The 13,152-nt window shown below is 35.5% G+C and overlaps 8 protein-coding genes across 10 annotated transcripts; 3 read left to right on the top strand and 5 right to left on the bottom strand.

The window, feature by feature from the left end:
• Window positions 1–176: 176 nt before the first annotated feature.
• LOC129575432 (uncharacterized) lies at window positions 177–1,717 on the bottom strand. Its single transcript, XM_055459067.1, has 5 exons — window positions 1,286–1,717; window positions 1,141–1,200; window positions 885–1,061; window positions 653–805; window positions 177–561 (listed from the first exon to the last, which is right to left on the bottom strand). The coding sequence occupies exons 1-5, from the start codon at window positions 1,352–1,354 to the stop codon at window positions 319–321; spliced, it is 702 nt and encodes a 233-aa protein (XP_055315042.1). The 5' UTR covers window positions 1,355–1,717; the 3' UTR covers window positions 177–318.
• Window positions 1,718–3,326: 1,609 nt separating this feature from the next.
• Window positions 3,327–3,693, bottom strand: LOC129575606 (uncharacterized). The gene has a single exon (XM_055459445.1). It carries the CDS (start codon window positions 3,691–3,693, stop codon window positions 3,508–3,510), a length of 186 nt encoding a protein of 61 aa, XP_055315420.1. The 3' UTR covers window positions 3,327–3,507.
• Window positions 3,327–4,761, bottom strand: LOC129575605 (uncharacterized). Its single transcript, XM_055459444.1, has 3 exons — window positions 4,504–4,761; window positions 4,022–4,149; window positions 3,327–3,933 (listed from the first exon to the last, which is right to left on the bottom strand). The coding sequence occupies exons 1-3, from the start codon at window positions 4,647–4,649 to the stop codon at window positions 3,779–3,781; spliced, it is 429 nt and encodes a 142-aa protein (XP_055315419.1). The 5' UTR covers window positions 4,650–4,761; the 3' UTR covers window positions 3,327–3,778.
• Window positions 4,762–4,926: 165 nt separating this feature from the next.
• Window positions 4,927–6,090, bottom strand: LOC129575603 (ribosomal RNA processing protein 36 homolog). Its single transcript, XM_055459442.1, has 3 exons — window positions 5,812–6,090; window positions 5,200–5,746; window positions 4,927–5,112 (listed from the first exon to the last, which is right to left on the bottom strand). Exons 1-3 carry the CDS (start codon window positions 5,914–5,916, stop codon window positions 4,982–4,984), a joined length of 783 nt encoding a protein of 260 aa, XP_055315417.1. The 5' UTR covers window positions 5,917–6,090; the 3' UTR covers window positions 4,927–4,981.
• A 78-nt stretch (window positions 6,091–6,168) lies between these two features.
• Window positions 6,169–8,753, top strand: LOC129575602 (protein bric-a-brac 1-like). 3 transcript variants are annotated; one of them, XM_055459440.1, is made up of 6 exons: window positions 6,169–6,496; window positions 6,557–6,589; window positions 6,660–7,090; window positions 7,220–8,204; window positions 8,365–8,382; window positions 8,543–8,753. In XM_055459440.1, exons 1-4 carry the CDS (start codon window positions 6,326–6,328, stop codon window positions 7,479–7,481), a joined length of 897 nt encoding a protein of 298 aa, XP_055315415.1. In that variant the 5' UTR covers window positions 6,169–6,325; the 3' UTR covers window positions 7,482–8,204; window positions 8,365–8,382; window positions 8,543–8,753. The 3 variants fall into 3 exon arrangements, with proteins under 3 accessions (XP_055315415.1, XP_055315413.1, XP_055315416.1); XM_055459438.1 differs by having other exon boundaries at window positions 6,660–8,204; XM_055459441.1 differs by lacking the exons at window positions 8,365–8,382; window positions 8,543–8,753 and having other exon boundaries at window positions 6,660–7,169; window positions 7,220–7,378.
• LOC129575752 (E3 ubiquitin-protein ligase RNF181) lies at window positions 7,840–8,687 on the top strand. Its single transcript, XM_055459745.1, has 3 exons — window positions 7,840–8,204; window positions 8,365–8,382; window positions 8,543–8,687. The coding sequence occupies exons 1-3, from the start codon at window positions 7,840–7,842 to the stop codon at window positions 8,685–8,687; spliced, it is 528 nt and encodes a 175-aa protein (XP_055315720.1).
• A 379-nt stretch (window positions 8,754–9,132) lies between the features above and the next one.
• LOC129575599 (protein FAM8A1) lies at window positions 9,133–10,844 on the top strand. The gene is made up of 3 exons (XM_055459435.1): window positions 9,133–10,033; window positions 10,111–10,178; window positions 10,238–10,844. Exons 1-3 carry the CDS (start codon window positions 9,509–9,511, stop codon window positions 10,692–10,694), a joined length of 1,050 nt encoding a protein of 349 aa, XP_055315410.1. The 5' UTR covers window positions 9,133–9,508; the 3' UTR covers window positions 10,695–10,844.
• On the bottom strand, window positions 10,841–13,119 carry LOC129575597 (uncharacterized). Its single transcript, XM_055459433.1, has 4 exons — window positions 12,935–13,119; window positions 12,563–12,869; window positions 12,297–12,497; window positions 10,841–12,232 (listed from the first exon to the last, which is right to left on the bottom strand). The coding sequence occupies exons 1-4, from the start codon at window positions 12,941–12,943 to the stop codon at window positions 10,878–10,880; spliced, it is 1,872 nt and encodes a 623-aa protein (XP_055315408.1). The 5' UTR covers window positions 12,944–13,119; the 3' UTR covers window positions 10,841–10,877.
• Between the last annotated feature and the right edge of the window lie 33 nt (window positions 13,120–13,152).

Genomic DNA, 13,152 nt, shown 5'->3' with positions numbered 1-13,152 from the left:
ACTATCATATCTAATTTCATAAATCGAAAAACTGCCGAAATTTTATAAAAGAAATTGTCAGACGACATTTTCTTGTAAATTTGTTCTCGATATGATAAATTTATCACGAAGAAAATAAAAAAAATATATAATATTGAAAAGCGCTTTGTTATTGTGCACAATAAAACAAATTGTCATCCTTTTTTTCAATACGAAAAATTTGAACTTCTTTCTTTATTCACAACTTTCTTTTAGCTATTCATCAGGCATAGTGAAATTCCATGAAACAAAAATGCGCATTATGTGACAAAAAAAATAGATAAAATAATTCAATACAATTTATCGAACCAATTCGGGCAAACGATATTTAGGTGGAAATAGTTTTTTGTAGATCAACCGTGAAATATTGGATGTAAGAAGATTTATTGGCCAGGGTAGTCCACGGTTGCATGCTTTAGCTTGTGCGGCCTGCAATTTCTTTAAGTAGCTCTTAAGCTGTGCATCGGCTGAGCTGATACCCAGCTGAGAGTTGGTTTTCGCAAATCCAAGACTGATCAGCGACTCAGCCAGGTCAATTGAAGGCTAATTTTGATTATGAAAAACCAAACAATTTACATATACATATATTGTATAATGATTGAATATGACAACAATAATGAATTATTATTAAAACCTTTGCATTTAAAGCCGGATCTTGAAGAAGTGAAACTTGGCATTCTGCAAAATTGGCATTACCCTTACTAATTGGCAGAAATTTAACCTTGTGATTTAAGGTGACCGACTGCAGCCAAGAATAACCGTTCCCGTTGATATCCACTCCAAATATCTAAGAAATTACGCAGTAAATAAATTTGAGTTAAAAAAAAACACTTAGTGAGAAATGAACGGTACGATCGCATATATACCTTAACTGGAAGTGTCTTTTGCGAAAAATGAAAAAGATTCAATGGAGGTTTGTGATCGATGCGCAATAATGCACCTGCTTGTTGATTTGGTTCGATGGCTTTGATTTTACCTTTTTGGGAAATTTTCTTTGTGATGAAGTGTTTCGGGATGTCCTTTGAACGAGTAAATTTCGTGATCTATGTCAAAGAAATTTTTGTTGTTTTTGTCATTTTCACATCAATTTCAAAACCATTGCATAATTTCATGAGAATTTACCGGGCGTATTTTGTAATAAGAGACCGCGAACAAAGCTCCTGAGATGGAATAAATGCCAATCTATTATCAACGAACGAGAGAAAAAAATAATATTACAATGCTAATCATTTCCTTTATCGCTTGTTTGCGTAATTCATTCACACACCTCAACACCCTTGGTGTTATGCTGCATAAAATCAGCAAATCGTTCATATCTCTGCTTTAATGAGCTCATGATTATTTTTGCTGAAGTTTTTTTTTTAAACTTTGATATTCGATTTATTATTTTACTTATTCTAGGCTCGGCGTTCGATTCTTTGTTCCGTTCTGAAGTAGATCGTTAGCATCACAATAGGATCAACACTACTTTGACACAAACCTCTTTTACAATTTTAAATTTGGTAAAATTAATTTTTTGTGCAATAAATGGAAATAAAAAAATGTTTCGTTTTTTCTAAAAATAAAAGTCAAAACAAATACGTATACAAATAAATTTCGCTTGACAGATCGCCGTATCTTATGACAAGTGGTAGTATTGATAAACGTCAAAGCTTATATGAACACAGAGTTAGCTGAACAAACATTTATTGGTTAGAATCGTTCAATGGGCATTATCGAGAAAAAAATTATAGCTTAGTTTTGAAATTACCTATTCCATGCAAACTGCCTACTATTTTCAGTCAAGTTTCAAGAAATGTGTGAATGTATTGGGTCTGGGAATTAATCGTGTCGATTTTTCAAAAGATGGCGTAACTTTGCATGGTTGTATCGGGCAATACTTTTTTCTTTTTCACATGAGTGGTCTAGTGTCAAACTACAAAAATCATCATCTATCATTTCATCGAAGTTTGGATAAACATTTTTTTTGCGCCTTAAATATGTCAAATTTTGTACCGAAAAAGCAACATTTCCCGCAAGCATTAATTTTTTGCTTTCATTTGAAGAAAACTGCAGCTGAAGCGCATCGAATGTTGGTGGAAGCCTATGGTGAGCATGCTCCATCGGAACGTACATGTGAACGGTGGTTTTCACGGTTCAAAAGTGGTGATTTTAGCACGGAAGACAAGGAACGTCCCGGCCAGCCAAAAAAGTTTGAAGATGCGGAATTGGAGGCATTGCTCGATGAAGATTCGAGTCAAACTCAAGATGAGCTTGCCAGAGCATTGAATGTTGACCGAAGCACTGTTGGGTATCGTTTAAGGGCCCTTGGTTTCATTCGCAAGTTGTCAAATTGGGTACCACATGAATTGACGCCGACTCAAGCTGAAAGGCGTTTGGTGACTTGCGAAATGCTGCTCGCTAGGCACAAAAAAAGAGGTTTTCTGTATCGAATTGTCACTGGTGGCGAAAAATGGATTCATTACGATAACCCCAAGCGCAAAGCATCGTATGTTAAGCCCGGCCAACCAGCAACATCACAGCCAAAACAAGAAATTCACGGCGACAAGGTAATGCTGTCTATTTGGTGGGATGAGGAGGGAGTGGTGTATTATGAGCTGCTGAGAAGTGGTCAAACCATCGATGGGCCTTTCTACCGACAACAATTGTTACGTTTGAAACAAGCAATCAAAGAAAAACGCACGAATTGGGAGACCAGAAAAGAGACATTGATTTTCCTACATGACAATGCTCGGCCACACATTGAGAAATCGGTCAAAAACTACTTGGAAAATAGCGGATGGGAAGTTTTGGCTCACGCCCCGTATAGCCCAGACCTGGCTCCTTCCGACTACCATTTGTTTCGATTGATGCAAAACCATATGGACGGAGAGCGGTTCTCTTCAGTTGAAGAAATCCAAAATTGGCTCGATGCATTTATAGCCTCAAAAGATGAGGAATTTTTTAAGGCAGGCATCCGTCAATTGCCCACATTGTGGCAGAAGGTCATCGCTTCCGATGGACAATATTTTGATTGAAATGTAATTTCATTTTGGTATTCAAATAAATGTTTGAAAATTTAAAAAAATCGACAAAACTAATTCCCAGACCAATAACTAAATACGGCACATGAACATTACGAACAATCGAATCTATTTTGTGTATGACTATTCCCAAAGAGCACATTTTTTGAGAATATTTAGGCAGTCTGATTATTATTTTGTTGACAACATGAACTTGCCATTTCTCTATGCATGATAATATTCACCAATTTTCATCATTAAAATCCCAATTTTACTAATTTTATCGAATCAAACAACAAATTGATGTAGTTTTTTTGTGTATGTAAAATGCTTTTATTATTTTATTCTTCTGTATATCGTTCTATGTAATTCCGAACGTATGAAAACACAAGGGAAGTACAGGCATAGAAAAGTGTGTTGAATGATAGTAGAACAATTTGAATGTGATGAACGAATAAAGGCAAATGGGCATTCAGAAAAATAAAATTCAATCGATAGGTCTTATTGTAATGAACTTTGATGAAATGAATGCCACCAATATAGTTGTCAATGCGAAGCAAATGGCGAAGATGTAGAACGTTTCTTCGGTAAATATGTCCGTGAATGCAGGAAGATCGTTATATATCCGTTCAATCACATCCATGTGACCACCCTTTTTCAAATGCTTAGTCATAATATCTGTGTTTTAACTTTAACTACACTTCGATTGCCTGTCGACAATCAAACTTAACAGTTTCTAATTTTTTGACAAAAGCCGTTTATTTCTTCTTCTTTTTGGTTGATTTGGTTGAAAGAATTTTAACTTCTTCTTCCTTCGGTGCCAATGTTGTAATGTGTTTATTGAACAGTTCCAGTATTTCTAGTGCCGACAAATGCCTTGCGTTAAATTTTACTGTGTTAAACCCGGCCGCTTCTGTACATGCAGAAAAAACAAATACGATAAGTGAATTTGAAAATGGAAAAAACAACAACATTCATGTGAAAGAATAAAAACAACTTACCGTGCACTTCTGGAATTAGGTCGACAATAAACTTTGGATCACTTCTATCGCAAACCACATTTGTTCTAACGATACACCTTGGATTCGTTCTGACGACTTTAGCTAGGCTTAATTGAAATATGACTTCCCTGAAACGAAACAAATGCACCACTTTGAAGTATCAGGTCTTTAAACTTCGTATAGTTGTCTAATGACGGCCCATTTATTTATTGATTTTTTTTTCACACTTCACAATTTTGTCCAAAAGAAATATGCATTGTTGTGAATAGTTGCAGGAAATGTTTTTTTTTTCCTAAACTTTTTATTTACAAACCATGCCAAACAATACAGCTAAAATGACTCTTTTTGTGGATTCCGTATACCATATTGCTCTTGTGGAATAAAGAGGGCAATTTTTGGCTAATTGACATGCGCCGTACTTTATTTATAGAACGTATAACCAATTCATTCAAATTTTTCAACTTATGCTATATAACAATTACCTCGTTTGTTTGACATTTTCACCGAATGGATCGAATGTTACGGTAATTCGTTTAACCCCTTTTAAATTAAGTAATTTCGCATTTTTACTAATCGCTGAAAGTAATCCGCCTGATCTGCTGAGCGAACCAGTTATAGGAATGGACATCGTCTTTTGTTTTTTTAGTTAAATTTCTTCAAAAATTTGTAAATAAACGTCTTGCCGAACACAGGAGAAACACGATTCGATCAAATGACATGCGTTAGAATATGTGTATCATGTCAGATAAATTCGTAAAAATGACGCTGAGTGCGCCACTGTCAATAAGCGGAGAATTTATAGAACATCGCGCGGTTTAAAATCATTTCAATTCAGTTCTTGTGAAATGAATTTCATGTCATGAAGACTGCTTTTGCTCTGGTTTGCTTTATGAAATGACTCAAAATTCTTCATTGAAATAAAAAAGAATCTTTATTTCTATACCTATATATTAAATATATTTAATCGAAATTGTATTTTTTTCGATCTCGCGACATATTCTTTTTGCGTCTTTTTTCTAAATGTTTATTCAGTTTGCCCGATTTCTTAAGCTCTTCAAACTGTTTGACCAAATCTTGCGCTTTTTGCTCGCCTAAATTGAATGAAAAGGAGAAACATAATGTTACAATTCATTTGGTAAGTTCAAAGTGAACAAAGTTGGAGTTAATTATATACATACGTTTTGACATGAAAAATGGTTTCCGCTCATTCTTTATGGCATCCTTATTCTTTTGTCTCTCTTCAGTTTTTGCTTGTTTTCGTTCCCTCAGTTTCTTTTCTTCTAAATTCTGATTTTGCATTCGTTGTATCAATAATTTGACTTTTGACTTTTCGTCCGCTTGATCATCCTTCAGATGTTTTAGTTGCTCTTTCAGTTCGGAAATTTCTTTTTCGCGAATTTCATTAACAAATCCATAATCTTCTTTGAATTTGGTTCGGTCAAATTCACCACATTGGCTGTCGAAACGTGGATCACGAGGTCCCTGGTCTTTTTTCGATGGCTTAGATTTTCCCAGCAGCGGCACTTGCTTTTTTGCAGAAATTTCTCGTGGCCGATTTTTATTCTCTCGTTTGAATGTGGTTTGATGCTTCACAGCTTTGTTTCGCTTTTTCGGTGTTGATTCCTCACCAAATAGTGCTTCATTATATACTTTTGAACCAAGTTCCTCTTTTAGCTTGAGCAATTCGGCAAACGACATGGTCTTCAACTCTGATCGAATCGTACTCTATTTCAAATTAAATTTTGAATAATTTATTTCAATTATGAAAGCCTCTTTGAATATTTACTCACTCTTTCGGTCTTAGTTTCTTCACCGTCATCCCCATCATTTTCGCTGTTTTTTTCATTGTTTGAGCTTAAGTCTTCATTAACTTGATCTTGTTCTTCCCAATCCATATTTCCAGCAGATTTTTATACTTTTTGATGGAATTATTCAATTATAAAAGAACCGAATTGCTGGCTGTGTGTTGTAAACAAAAACAAAGTTGAACTACACCGAAGCACATGTATGGATAGTATTGACATGACATGACATGACGGATGGAGTCTCTTTATGGGCAAGTGTCGCCATCTAAAATACCGTCGACATAATTAAAATTTCAGTAAATTAAACATTTATATCAACAGCAATGCATAATAATAATTTTTTTTCCTATTTCGATATACATATATATCTTTCAATGACATATCTAGTGTCTGGCTTCGGCGTCTTCACTGCATTTTAAGGAGGCACATTGAGTTTGGAATTGTCTACAAGTAAAAACAGTCCGATTTACGGCTCATCGTTCAAAACTATCGAAAAGCAATGCCAGTAGAGCAATTTTGTTTACGTTGGAACAATCATCATCCAAATTTGATAACGGTGTTTTCGACATTTCTCCAGAATGACCAGATGGTTGATGTAACATTAATTTCGGAAAATCAAGAAATTCACGCACATAAGATTGTTTTGTCAGCATGCAGCCCATTTTTTCAGGTATTTGAGCAACTCTATTTCGTATCCAATCACCCTAATCTCTTTTTTCTGCGATTCTAGAACATCTTCTTGAGGAACTCATGTAAACACCCGGTAATTATTTTAAATATATACATAATTTGTTTCAGATATTTACACACACGTAATAATACAATTGATTTAGGTGATTGTTTTGACCGGGATTAAGTATGACCACATAAAAAGCCTCATTTATTTCATCTATAATGGAGAAGTGAATATTCGCCAAGATCATTTGGCCGAGCTATTACGAGTTGCCAATACATTGAAGATTAAAGGTTTAGATGAGGTTACATCAATTGGATCGAGTGTTGAAAATCAGGATATTGACGATTCTATATTACCAAACACCGCTACTGAAGAGGATACTTCGACATCACAAACTACCAGTATTGGGGTAAAGCAAAAGGACATCACTGTTAAAAGCATTGCAAGCACCAGCGAACAAACAAAAACCACGAAAAAACGCAAAAGCGTGACTTTTTCGGACACACCTGAAATCGTTTGGGGACATCTGGACGCCAATTCAGAGGAGTGTCAAGTGGAAAACAGTGGAAATGGGAAAAGAAAACTAAGGTCATTGACTGACATTTGCTCTATAACAAAAATAAAAAAAGTGGATGATGAGAAGAGCGAGTTGGATAGTCGCGATGAAGTAAGTAGATCGACTGAAAATGAATTATTCTTATCAATTAACCCACACAGTTTCTATGCATCGACTGAATCTGCGAGCGGTGATGACCAAGCGATGAAAAACCCATCGAAAAAGCAACGGATCAGCGGCACAAGCCGAAAGATGATTCGGAAAAATGAAAATTTCTTGCGGGCTCTTCAAGCAGTACGAGATGAGGGAATGGGATTTTGTAAAGCAGCCAAAATACATGGTGTCAATAATCGTACACTGTGGCTAGAATATCAAAAACTGGGCTACCCCATGAAAAATGCTCGAAAAAAGTCTCAATCTTGATAATTATATCGAATCACATGCAACGTAGAGCACACCGTTGACCAATCATTGTGATGATTGCTATATGCGCCGGTGTATTATAATAATATCCATATATGATATTATTACTTATTGGCCTCTGTGAGAATAAATTGTAGTATAAAACATATGTTTGTCTGCTGTTTGTCCTAAAAAATTAAAATTTGAAACGGAGTGAACCTTAAATGCAGTTTTCCAATGCCATCTATACGAAATTTTAGCTACTGTTTCCGACATGACGTTAGCTGGGCACGAAAAGTGTCAAATCACTATTGATTAACAAAATTATTTCAGAGTTTGATAAACAATTAGTGCACAATTGAGCATTATTCGGGCCGAAATGGACTATGAAGACGATTTTAGTTGGGGTGTCGATCCCGATGTGAATCCACAAGAGCATCAGGACTTGCTCGTTGTGCGTTTTCTCATTGAAAATGGCTATATCCCAGCGCACTTTGATGGTGCTCCACCGCCAGCATCTAAGGAAGAAGTTGCACGATTGGAAGAGCGCAAAGTGAAAATAAACCGATCAAGCCCGGAAAAAAATTCCGAAAAATGTATGATTTGCTTAAAGCTGGATCCTGCCGAGCCCGACGATGAAGACGATGATGTTAAAGACGACGGTTTGAATCAAACTGACAAGGATGGATTTTATGAGAAGGTTTTCAAAGTTATGCCCTGCAGCCGCAGCCACGCATTCCACAGGTTTTTTTTTCTTCATTAACATACCCTTGAATGAATTAAAATCATTTAACTGAATGGCGAAGTTATACATCCATTATATTTTTTTAATTTATTTAGATAGATGTGTCATCTGCGTAAAAATTTACATAAAACTAACAGTTTTTTATTCTTATTTTTACAGCGAGTGTATTTTGCCATGGTGAGTGTATTTACTTTTATAATGCTAGCTTCTTACACTGTAAAAGAAAGAGGATTTTATATTAATATTTTGGGATTTTCCAGTTGGAAAATCCCAATGGATTAAATAAAAATCCTATTGAATTTACAGTGTAGTTAACCGTTTTTTTCACTTTTTTCAGGCTTGAGAAGACCAACTCATGCCCATTGTGCCGTCACGAGCTTAAAACTGATGATCCAGACTATGAAAGACAAAGAGCAGAACGGGCTCGGGCGAAACAAAGAGAACAAGATTTAGAAACACTTCATAATTCCATGTTCGGTTGATGAAAATTGTCAAAATGATATTTCGATGCTAGTTTAAGATTTTTGAATAAACAACGGGTGAATGAATGATTAGTAGCCTTTTTATTTATGTGCCATGATTTTCAACACTTAAAGAATGCGATAAATTCTAACACACAGAAAGTAAATTCAATTAATTAAACACACATGTTATTGCGATATTCTAACACAGTATATCTATATGATTTTGTTTGATAGAATCCCACTACCATATGGTAAACTCTATGTTAAATATATTATTTATACCTTCGAAGTTTATGGAAAGAATTTGAAAAAATATAACTTACCGAATCTACTTTCTGTGTGAATTTGAATGGCTCCAAGGTTCAGTTTTAAGAAAACAATCAACTTCAACGGAATCCTATCAAACAGGTAAGTACTTAAGACACATTCAAGTATGTACTTACACGATAGAACGTATCATACATAAACCACATCGTACTAGAAATGTCAACAATTTTTTTTCATCCTTCAATTGATATTTATTGTTTCTTATTTGAAGTAAAAAAATGATGTTGTTGAAGTATTGATTTACGTGGACATTGTTACCCGTTTTCTATTTTCTAGTAAAATTTTATAGAGTAATCAAATCGTAGTGGCATTCAGCTAGAACATATTTTAAATTTAAATTGGACAATTTCGCAAAAACAAAATTAAAGCCAAATGTTAAGGTATTGAAATCACGGAAATCAGCAATAATAGAGAAGAACAAACCAGAAAATTCGTGAATTCGTTGGTAAACTCACTTTGGCACAATTTCAATACGATTTAAGAAATAGTTTATTCATCGAAAAAACCACAAAATGAAAACTGACCAAGAGGACTTGAAGCATGGCAAAGCCGACGACACAAAAACAAATGAAAGCGAGAGTGAAAGTGGAAATGAACAGAAGAACATCAAAATTGACAAAATAGATCCAGATGCTGTGATTCAAACCAAAGAAGAATATTTCGATGCCTTGAGAGTATGGTTGCAAAAAGTGCAGCTCCAGCAAATGGCATACACCTATTTCCCGTACTACTTGTCCTCAAATCTACAACCAAATATCAATAATGTTTTCATTCCTCCGATGCCATTTCTACCGGCCCAGTATCCACCGTTTTCAGCAGCAGCGCCCACATTCAATCCACAATTATTTCCACAAGCCGCGAATGGAAATAATCAGGCTGAACCACGACCGCAATTCTTTGGCAACAATTTTTTCCAACCAAATCGCAACAATTATATGGATAATGTTCGGCAAAATATGCAGATTCTTTATCAAAATGGTGGCTACGAATATGTTATTGCGCCTATTTGGAAAAGATTCTTGGCCGAAGCGATCGACGTAAGTGAAAGAGTAACAATAAGTTGAATATAACAATATAAATAACAGTTTGCTAAACAAATTTAATCTAATTGCAGGTTATAATTCTGTTTATTATCAAACTGATGATTGTCTTCATGATGATTGACCTCTTTAATATTCAAATGTAAGTTATAACCCAGTTATGGGATTACCATGTATATTTATTGATATTTTTCTCTGTAGCGTGAGTTTGGACTTTGATTCATTGCGATCATCACTGGAAGAAGATTATTTGGAGTTCTTATCCTTTTCGTCAGATCTGCTATTGGTGGAGATTCTAACGAAAGTTATGGTATGTATTTACGAAGCGATGTGGACAGCTCAAGGGCAGTCAGCCACACCGGGAAAGATAATAATGGGAATTCGGATTCTGTACGTTGAAGCGGTTGTACCCATCGGACAAATTCATGCTGAGCCCACCAATTTGAATGCCTCAACACGTGCACTAATGTATCCGGCTTCGAATCCGGGCTTTCGACGCGCTTTATTACGTGCCATTGCTAAAAATATGCTAATGACTTTGATGTTCCCGATGTGTTTTGTTTTGCTCTTCTTTCGCAACAATCGTACTGGCTACGATGTTATGACGAAAACAATTGTCGTCGAAGAGAATCCCGTTCCAATTCGTCGGCAATTGTGAATTTGCTTTGAACGAAAGCACTGTAAAAACATATGATAAAAAACAAGTGAAATCGAATGATCCCAATGCTATTTTAGTATCCACCAAAACATAAATGAAAATCAAGAACCTAGTTAAGATATCTAATAAACATAAATGCAAATCAATTCATTTTTTATGTGTTTTTTTTTTTAATTATTTCTGTTAAAACATGGAAAAACTATTTTTTGGCGCGTCGACATCATCTTCGCATTGAGTGACTGTGGATGTTCTATCAATCCAACAGTTAACAAACTCAGTTTTGTCAGTTTTACGCACTCCTGTAGATAATTGCTGTTCATTCCAAACATTCAGTAAATCAGCTGACAACATATCTTTGTAGGATGCGAGTTGTTCCATCGATAATTGCCATCTTTTCACTTTTGGGTTTTCCATGTCGGGCACTTCCGTTTCGTCTGGTAAATTAAAGTTTAAAATACGTTTGATGCTATCGAAATTAGTCACACTGGTAACTGTCGAATGGTTTTCATTCCGAGTGTCCAGGTCTAAATTACAAAATAGCTTGTCGTCAATCTCTTGCGTTTCATCACCTTCGTCGGGTGTAATTTGCTGGTAAAAAATTTCACCTGATGATTTCTCACTGAGTAAAAACAAATTTGAATTAATTCTTATGAAACGAGTACCGATATTAATCGAGCGGTTAACATTAAATAAATTTTCGGCCTCCGATCGAAGTCCATTCTCTCGTAATTTTTTGTACAATGCATCGGATAGGGAAACAATTTTTTGTGGAATATTATTGTTCCGAAGTTTGTCATTCTGAGATTTAATATGTTGTGCAATTGCAATGTCGTCGGTAAATGTGCCGGATAGAGCTATTAAGCGCTCATTAGGTGCAGTCCCAGTTGCTCCACCACCCGCGCATTCAATCATCATTGGTGGTGTTTTCATCTGATGTGTGTACCGTGTCAATTGATTGCCACTCTCCATCCCATACCGCACATCGAACACGAATAAATGGTGCGTTGTAGACACGTAAACATTATGTTCACTCGCATCGGTTTCAATACATGTGATTTCCTCACATTTTTCCGTAATACTATCTACTGAGATTTCCATGCATTTGGACGCCTTTTTAGCAAACAAACGACTGTCATAGATTTTCACTTTATTCTCATCGGCAAAGAGAAGTTGATTGTCGTAACTCTTTAGTTGGCACCAAAAGCTATTGTTCTTCGGTAATTTCAAGTGCATCCGACCACATTCTCTCCTCTCGCCCAAATCATGTTGCTGAATAATTCTATTTGCGTTGATCGTAAAGAAATATTTGTCGGTAAATGTGCCGCTCATAAATGGTATATTTCGTTCACATTGAAACTCTTGTTGCGTCAACTCATCTTGTAAATAAAACAGAGTGAAACGTTTCTTTTGACGTGCAGCAACATAGCAACTATCATTTGATTTTGTTATCTCAAATATTGTATCACAGATTTTATTGTTTGTACTATCCAAATGTTCCAACTGTAGTTGATCTTTGGTTGGAACCAACTTGGCTGAATCTGTGAAAAAAACACAATAATTTTTTCATCAAAAAATTTCTTTCTGGCGAATACCAAAACTCACTGAAAATATTTAGCTTTTCTCCGGAAACATAAAATAAGAAATCGATGTCGAATATCGATGCCGTCTCCAGTGTGCCACCCGTATAATACCAGTTGTATGAGCCAAAAAAGTATGGATCTGGATCTTTTGCAGTTATTTCCATCAAATTATTTAGATGCATTGAGTATATATTGCCTTTGTTCCTCTTCGTTGCACCTCCCTCTGGAGAATCAAGAGAAATAATCATTGACTCGATTGGATTTTCTTTCTTAGTTACAAACACTTACTCGATCTCTTGTAATTTCCGGTGAGTTTGGCAACATCGTTAATGTAATCATTCTTCTGATACACCAATTTCAGAACAATATTGTTCTCAACCGTTAAGTTGATGTCAGTTGCTAAGTCTAATTTAAGAGGGTAAGTTGCTTGAACACCAAGCGATGGATTGATTGTTTCGTCAGCCGCATGTTCATCTTTACCGTTGAGAAAAAGGGTATTGTTTGGATGAAGATTGTGTGGGAAATATTGTAGAGAGTACACCTTCAAACTGGAAAGTATATTTACAACGTTCGAACGACGGCCATCTGAAAATGACTAAATTGAGGAGTAGGTTAGTTCAATTGCAATCAAAATTCAAGTCAATTTTTAAAGGCAAATACCTTTGCCATCGTTATTTATTTATTTGAATAGAATCAAATTTGCCATGCTTTCCAAAAAAATTTAACAAACAATTTGATCGCTAACAGTTGAGGTTATACAAATTCGAACTGTCAAAAGTCTCCGTTCCATTGTATACACCATGACTCAGTTTAGCTCTAGCTGTAGCTTTGACGTTCAATGAACTAAATATGTTTCATTTAGTACGGCGCCGTACTAA

This window comes from Sitodiplosis mosellana, unplaced genomic scaffold (genome assembly GCF_009176505.1).
Source record: "Sitodiplosis mosellana isolate CC-2019 unplaced genomic scaffold, AAFC_SMos_1.0 Smas_scaffold_6167, whole genome shotgun sequence".
Lineage (NCBI taxonomy): Eukaryota > Metazoa > Arthropoda > Insecta > Diptera > Cecidomyiidae > Sitodiplosis > Sitodiplosis mosellana.
This window is presented reverse-complemented; position numbering and strand designations above follow the sequence as displayed.

Excerpts from the sequence above, each read along its gene's own strand:
- LOC129575432 (XM_055459067.1), bottom strand. The coding sequence starts at position 1,354 with ATGAGCTCATTAAAGCAGAGATATGAACGATTTGCTGATTTTATGCAG. Across the intron at positions 1,201-1,285 it reads ATAACACCAAGGGTGTTGAG|ATTGGCATTTATTCCATCTC; the intron begins GTGTGTGAATGA and ends CGTTGATAATAG. Across the intron at positions 562-652 it reads ATCCGGCTTTAAATGCAAAG|CCTTCAATTGACCTGGCTGA; the intron begins GTTTTAATAATA and ends AATCAAAATTAG.
- LOC129575603 (XM_055459442.1), bottom strand. The coding sequence starts at position 5,916 with ATGGATTGGGAAGAACAAGATCAAGTTAATGAAGACTTAAGCTCAAAC. Across the intron at positions 5,747-5,811 it reads AAGAAACTAAGACCGAAAGA|AGTACGATTCGATCAGAGTT; the intron begins GTGAGTAAATAT and ends AATTTGAAATAG. Across the intron at positions 5,113-5,199 it reads ACCATTTTTCATGTCAAAAC|GCGAGCAAAAAGCGCAAGAT; the intron begins GTATGTATATAA and ends CATTCAATTTAG.
- LOC129575606 (XM_055459445.1), bottom strand. The coding sequence starts at position 3,693 with ATGACTAAGCATTTGAAAAAGGGTGGTCACATGGATGTGATTGAACGG.
- LOC129575605 (XM_055459444.1), bottom strand. The coding sequence starts at position 4,649 with ATGTCCATTCCTATAACTGGTTCGCTCAGCAGATCAGGCGGATTACTT. Across the intron at positions 4,150-4,503 it reads GAAAATGTCAAACAAACGAG|GGAAGTCATATTTCAATTAA; the intron begins GTAATTGTTATA and ends GTTTCGTTTCAG. Across the intron at positions 3,934-4,021 it reads CCTAATTCCAGAAGTGCACG|AAGCGGCCGGGTTTAACACA; the intron begins GTAAGTTGTTTT and ends CTGCATGTACAG.
- LOC129575599 (XM_055459435.1), top strand. The coding sequence starts at position 9,509 with ATGAAAACTGACCAAGAGGACTTGAAGCATGGCAAAGCCGACGACACA. Across the intron at positions 10,034-10,110 it reads TCTTGGCCGAAGCGATCGAC|GTTATAATTCTGTTTATTAT; the intron begins GTAAGTGAAAGA and ends ATCTAATTGCAG. Across the intron at positions 10,179-10,237 it reads GACCTCTTTAATATTCAAAT|CGTGAGTTTGGACTTTGATT; the intron begins GTAAGTTATAAC and ends TTTTCTCTGTAG.
- LOC129575597 (XM_055459433.1), bottom strand. Across the intron at positions 12,498-12,562 it reads CGGAAATTACAAGAGATCGA|AGGGAGGTGCAACGAAGAGG; the intron begins GTAAGTGTTTGT and ends TTGATTCTCCAG. Across the intron at positions 12,233-12,296 it reads AGAAAAGCTAAATATTTTCA|ATTCAGCCAAGTTGGTTCCA; the intron begins GTGAGTTTTGGT and ends TTTTTTTCACAG.
- LOC129575602 (XM_055459438.1), top strand. The coding sequence starts at position 6,326 with ATGCCAGTAGAGCAATTTTGTTTACGTTGGAACAATCATCATCCAAAT. Across the intron at positions 6,497-6,556 it reads CATGCAGCCCATTTTTTCAG|AACATCTTCTTGAGGAACTC; the intron begins GTATTTGAGCAA and ends CTGCGATTCTAG. Across the intron at positions 6,590-6,659 it reads GGAACTCATGTAAACACCCG|GTGATTGTTTTGACCGGGAT; the intron begins GTAATTATTTTA and ends CAATTGATTTAG.
- LOC129575752 (XM_055459745.1), top strand. The coding sequence starts at position 7,840 with ATGGACTATGAAGACGATTTTAGTTGGGGTGTCGATCCCGATGTGAAT.